Raw genomic sequence first — 6,156 nt, 5'->3', positions numbered from 1 at the left:
GCCGCCCCTCCGGCTGTGTGTCTGGGGGCTGTCGCGCGCCCATCGGAGGGGCTGTGTGCAGGTGTGTGTGTGCGTGGGTTGTGTGCCCAGGTGTGGGTCCCCCCAAGCCCGTGTGCGTGCGCGGCTAGCTGCGCTGGGTGTTTGTGTCCGGCTTGGATGTCCATCCCCGGGTCTGTGGAGCCGGGTGTGCCCGCTCGGGTGTCCATTTGTGTGTGTGTGTGTGTGTGTGTGTGTGTGTGTGTGTGTCTGCGGGTTGTATGTCTCCGAGGTTGTGTATCTGTGAGTCCACGGCAGGTTGCCGGCTTGGGGGCTGAGGTTCGGCGCCTTGTGGGTCCAGGCCTCGGTGTGGATTTGGGGGAGGGGAGTTCACCGTTCCCTCGGTCCATGTCAACTGGGGGGTCCTTAGCGGTCCTCGGGGAAGCGGCCATGTCTTCCCCTTCCCGGTGGTTGAGGGGGGGGGATGGGCGGCCAGGAGGTGGACAGATGGAGGGGGGATGAGAGGCCGAGAAATGGACAGATGGGCCCTGAGGTGGGGGTTGGGGGGCGAAGACCCGGCCCTTCCCCACCCACTCCACCCTAATTCCCCCACTGGCCAGACATCTGCAGATGGAGCCAGAGTTACCTCCATCCTGATGGCCAGGCTGGGGGACCTTTGGGGCTGCTGGTGGGAGGATCTCCTTGAAATGGTGATCTAGGACTCAAACCCCCAAATCTTGAGTTTCCACCTGCTGAACTCTGACCTCTGGCCTGGCTTGTGCCCTGTTTTTTTGGGGGTGTGAGGGGGAGGATGCTGAATGTGCTGGAGGGATGTTAGGATTTCTTGGGCCTGGAAAGTAAGTAGGTGGGGTGGTGGGGGGGTGCCTCAGGGCTGAGAGGGATGTGTGTCCAAGACTGTGTGAGTGTGAATCCGGGCCTGTCTACTGACTATGCTACTGTGGTTCAGTATTTTCTGTGCATTTTTAAGTGTGTAAATCACAGGACTGTTGTGTGAGCATGTGTCTGTTATGAGTGAACATCTTGGTGTGTCTGCAAAGGTGGACCTTTTTGTGCCTGTGTGCATGTTCCAGTGTGGATCAACCTCCTATCTGTATGCTTGTGGTTCTGTGTGTGTGTGTGTGTGTGTGTGAGGTGTGTATCTGTTGGCGTGGTGCTGTATCAACTTTGCAACGTGGAGATGTGTGAAGTTGTATGAGTGTGTCTGGGCATTTAAGAGTGTGCACTTGGGTGTCTTTGTGCAGGTGTGTGTGTGTTTGATGTGTGTGCCCCTGTGTGCTGGTAAGTGCTGGTGAGTGTGCAAGGTATATCTGTTGTAAACGCATGTACCTGGTTGTCTGTTGGGGGCACATGAGTTTCTCTGTTGTATTTGTGCATTTGTGTGTGTGAACGTGCATGACAGAGTCAGTCTTGTACGTGTGTTGTTGCATGCAGGTGTGTCAACCTTGAGGGTGTGTATCCGTCTATGTTGTCTGTTTGTGTTTTGGTGTTGGTTTCTGGGGAGTGGGGTTGTGTGTGTTCAGACATGTATGTGAAGGACACATGGGTCTGTGCCCTGGCACAAGGCTGTCCCTACTTCTGGGCTCAGTGGGTTTGAGGCCCATGTGGCATGACCTCTGGTATGCTGGGGTCCCTGGATACAGTGTGTCCATGTGCCAGGCCAAATGCCCATAGAGGGCGGCGGGCACACAGATCATGTTGCTGTGTTCATAGAAATCCGGATGTAGAGACTGGGGTTGTGGGCTTGTGTGGGTTCTGATATGGCCACACATGTTGGTGTGGGCAACGGTATCATCGCAAGGATGGGAAACTTTGGCCCTTCTCCAGCTCTTGGTACCTTTCAGGACTTTGTAGTTGAGGGGCTGGGATGTAAACTCTTGGGTTTTAAAGAAGGGCCAGGGGTCTGGTCTGGACTCTTGGGTCAGAGAGAGGAGGGAGCTAGGGTTCTTGGCTCCTGAAACCCCAGAGGACAAAGCGCTAAAGTCCTCGACTCCTGGGCTTTTGCGGGTGAACAGCCCTGAGGCCTAATCTCCTAGGATTCCAGAGAGGACTTCTGGGTTCCTGTGAGACTATGCAAAACCCGCCACAGGAGGACTGAGAGAGTGATCACACCAGGGACTTCCTTGACTGGGATGGTCTCCAAGGCAGGATCTGGTGCCCAGAGAAGAGCCAGAACGATGCTAACAAGGTGGTTGTGTTCCTTTGCAGGTGCTGGCCCAGGCCCTGACTCCCTGAAGAGAGGTGAGTAGAGCCGTAAGGCTTCAGAAAGAGAGAGAGAGATGTGGGGTGATGGGGCTCGCTGTCAGCCAGCTGGGGGTCTGGAACCCTGCCTTGCATGGATTTCAGTTCAGGGGATGACAGTTTCCTGAAGGACCAGATGCCCATCACTCTGCCCAAGGCTGGGGAGTGGTGACAAGGTCAGGAACATCAAAGCTGGGTGAGGGCTTGCGGTGGCCAGGTGGCTCTGGGGAGCAGGTAGGGGTTTTAGGCCAAGAGACATTCATTCTCAGGATGGTTAAGGTGGTTGGGAAAGCAGGGTTTCCTCATGATATCAGTAAAGGATACAAGAATATGTCAAGATATGAAATGATCCCTGCATTTAGAGGGTTGAATGAATATGTTTTTGCACTTTGTGTATGCGTGTGCATGGGTGTGGGAAGATCTCCTGATAGCCTGGCCTGCTGGTGGCTGAGAAAGCTGGAGAAAATAATAAATTAATAATAATAATAGTAATAATAATGATAATAGCAGCAGCTCCCATGTATGTAGTGTTTACTTTGTCAGGAACTATTCTAAACATGTCATAAAATATTATCTCATTGAATCCTCATAGCAACCTTATGAAGTAGGTGCCATTGTTATTCCCATTTGACAGATGAGCACACCGAGGCACAGAGAGGGGAAGTCCCTTTATTAAAGTCACACAGTGGGGAGGTGAGGTCTGAGCCCAGGCAATAGGGTGGATTCTGTCCTGCAGTGCTGCACTGCTCTCCATAAATGTTAGCTATTTCCCATTGCTATTATTATTCCCTCCATTTGAGTCCCACCCCAGCTGTTGGAGGTGAGGCTCTGGACTTCTGTTTCATAGACTGGGATTCTGAGCCCTGAAGACCCTGCAGCCAAGCAGGTGCAGACTCGGGCTCCTAATTCTGGAGTCACCCTTTCTAGGCCAGAGTTCCCAGTACATTGTAGAGTAGTGATCTATAGGGAGCGAAGGACAGGTTTGGGGTGAACTCAGAGATGGTAGGACACCCCGATCCAGCCTCTTTTTCCGCCTTCAGCCTGGTCATTGTCTCCCTTAGTCGCTGTCTCTTTCCTCCTCTGTCTGTGTCTCTCTAATACTGTCCCTATTTTTCTCTCCATCTCTGTGTCTCTCTTTTCTGTGTCTCATTCTTCGCTCTCAGTTTTCTGTCTATTCACCTTCCTTTCAGACTCATTGTCTTTTTATCTCTCTGTTTCTCTCTGAATCTGTCTCTCTCTCTTTGCCAGTCCACTTCTCCCTCCCCCAGTCTCTCTCTGTCTTTCTTCACCTCTCTCTCTGACTTTCCTGGTCTCAGTCCCAGGCCCCCTCCCCAAGAAGACCAAAGCCACCTAAGGCCATAGCCCCAAACACAGATTCCCAGGAGGTAGGCCAGCAGGCGCTAGGACACAGGGCAGGGTGGGGTGAAAACAGTTTCAGGGACGCCCCCTTCCCATCCTTTCCTCTTCACCCCCCGCCCACCCTGTGTTGTGATGGGAACTGACATGTCGTGGGCTGCAGCCGCCGCAGGGGGAATCCCCGCCGGAAGGTTTTGCCTGGAGCAGAGACATAGCGTGAGTGTGTGAGTGTGTGAGAGTGTGTGTGTGTGTTGTGTGTACCCAAAGATGTGAGCATGAAAGTCTGCCCTGCTTGGGAGCTCAGCTGAGCCCAGGATGAAACCAGACCTCAGAGAAGGACTTCCTGAGGCTGAACTGGAAGACTGATGTGTTTTTCTCAGTCCCTCCCACTTTCACACTCTCCCTGCCAATGGCAGAGGTGGGAGGGGGGAAACCCTTAACATTTATTGAGTACTTACTGTATGCCAGGCATGTTCGGTGGTACATGAATGAAGATGGTACAGTTATCATCCCAATTTACAGGTTAAGAAATTACAGCCTAGCTAGGGGAAATCATTGGCTTGGGGGTCACAGAGCTAGCAAAAGGGGAACCAGGATTTGAACCTGACTCCGTCTGATTTCAAAGTACTTACTCTCAATAATAGGGCACTGTTCTACGCCTGGTACATATTAAGCACTTCATGATCATGATGATGATTGCTGACATGTAATAAGCATATTTTATGTGCCTGGCACTATTCTAAGTATGCTATGTTCATCAATCCATTTAATCCTCACAGAAGTAAGGCCTGTTTCTATCTCCCTTTTACAGATGAAGAAACCGAGAATCAGAGAGGTTCAGACACTTGCTGGAGGTCACACAGCTAGTAAGTATCAGAGCTGGTATTTGGAGCTAGGGAGTATGGCTTGGACAGCCAGGGCCTTAAACCATAGTTAACAGTGATTTTTTAGAATATTTAGTGGGTACTGGAGGGCCCAGGCTGGGCCAGGTGTCACCCCTCTGGTTGGGAGATCATGAGAGGTTTGGGAGCTACTACAGGAGGGGCAGAGGTGACGGTGGGACACGCAAGATAGGGGCAAGAGTAATCTATCAACCAGTATGGAAATATTTTTATTTTTATTTGTTTTTTAAGATGGAGTCTTGCTCTGTCGCCCAGACTGGAGTGCAATGGCGTGATCTCCGCTCACTGCAACCCCCACCTCCCCGGTTCAACCGATTCTCGAGCCTCAGCCTCCCAAGTAGCTGGGATTACAGGCGCCCGCCACCACGCCCGGCTAATTTTTGTATTTTTAGTAGAGACGGGGTTTCACCATGTTGGCCAGGCTGGTCTTGAAATCCTGACCTCAAGTGATCCGCCTGCCTCAGCCTCCCAAAGTGCTGGGATTACAGGTGTGAGCCACCGTGCCCAGCATGGAAATGTTGTAATCTGTTGTTAATAGCTGATAATGGGTCCTCTCACCATCTTATGGAACCCAGCTGTAGGGATAGGGGAGGGATCCAGGTCTGACTCGTAGCAAGACATCCCCTGGCGGCCAGGTCCCGTGCCTGGGTAACCGGCTCCTTCCCCGGCAGGTCTCACCTCCCACCCCTCCTGCCTTCCCACTGCACCATGGCTCCAGGACCCTTCTCCTCGGCCCTCCTTTCGCCGCCGCCCGCTGCCCTGCCCTTTCTGCTGCTGCTCTGGGCGGGGGCATCTCGTGGCCAGCCCTGCCCCGGCCGCTGCATCTGCCAGAACGTGGCGCCCACACTGACCATGCTGTGTGCTAAGACCGGCTTGCTCTTTGTGCCGCCCGCCATCGACCGGCGCGTGGTGGAGCTGCGGCTCACCGACAACTTCATCGCGGCCGTGCGCCGCCGAGACTTCGCCAACATGACCAGCCTGGTGCACCTCACCCTCTCCCGGAACACCATCGGCCAGGTGGCGGCTGGCGCCTTCGCCGACCTGCGTGCCCTCCGGGCCCTGCACCTGGACAGCAACCGCCTGGCGGAGGTGCGCGGCGACCAGCTCCGCGGCCTGGGCAATCTCCGCCACCTGATCCTGGGAAACAACCAGATCCGCCGGGTGGAGTCGGCGGCCTTTGACGCCTTCCTGTCCACCGTGGAGGACCTGGACCTGTCCTACAACAACCTGGAGGCCCTGCCGTGGGAGGCGGTGGGCCAGATGGTGAACCTAAACACCCTCACGCTGGACCACAACCTCATCGACCACATCGCGGAGGGGACCTTCGTGCAGCTTCACAAGCTGGTCCGCCTGGACATGACCTCCAACCGCCTGCATAAACTACCGCCTGACGGGCTCTTCCTGAGGTCGCAGGGCACCGGGCCCAAGCCGCCCACGCCACTGACCGTCAGCTTTGGCGGTAACCCCCTGCATTGCAACTGCGAGCTGCTCTGGCTGCGGCGGCTGACGCGCGAGGACGACCTAGAGACCTGTGCCACGCCCGAACACCTCACCGACCGCTACTTCTGGTCCATCCCCGAGGAGGAGTTCCTGTGTGAGCCCCCGCTGATCACGCGGCAGGCGGGGGGCCGGGCCCTGGTGGTGGAAGGCCAGGCGGTGAGCC

The 6,156-nt window shown here is 54.7% G+C and overlaps 1 protein-coding gene across 1 annotated transcript in view; it reads left to right on the top strand.

Annotated features, from left to right (window-relative positions):
- Positions 1-2,202: 2,202 nt before the first annotated feature.
- Positions 2,203-6,156, top strand: part of LRFN1 (leucine rich repeat and fibronectin type III domain containing 1) — an 11,384-nt gene continuing 7,430 nt past the window's right edge. The window contains exons 1-3 of the mRNA XM_011952529.1: positions 2,203-2,235; positions 4,403-4,457; positions 5,165-6,113. Of these exons, the coding sequence (XP_011807919.1) occupies positions 5,202-6,113 (912 nt within the window). The 5' untranslated portion in view covers positions 2,203-2,235; positions 4,403-4,457; positions 5,165-5,201. The remainder of the gene's footprint in view (positions 2,236-4,402; positions 4,458-5,164; positions 6,114-6,156) is intronic.

This window comes from Colobus angolensis, unplaced genomic scaffold, assembly GCF_000951035.1.
Source record: "Colobus angolensis palliatus isolate OR3802 unplaced genomic scaffold, Cang.pa_1.0 Scaffold34, whole genome shotgun sequence".
NCBI classification, from domain to species: Eukaryota; Metazoa; Chordata; class Mammalia; order Primates; family Cercopithecidae; genus Colobus; species Colobus angolensis.
The sequence above is the reverse complement of the archived record's forward strand: the minus strand, read 5'-3'. Positions and strand labels throughout refer to the sequence as shown.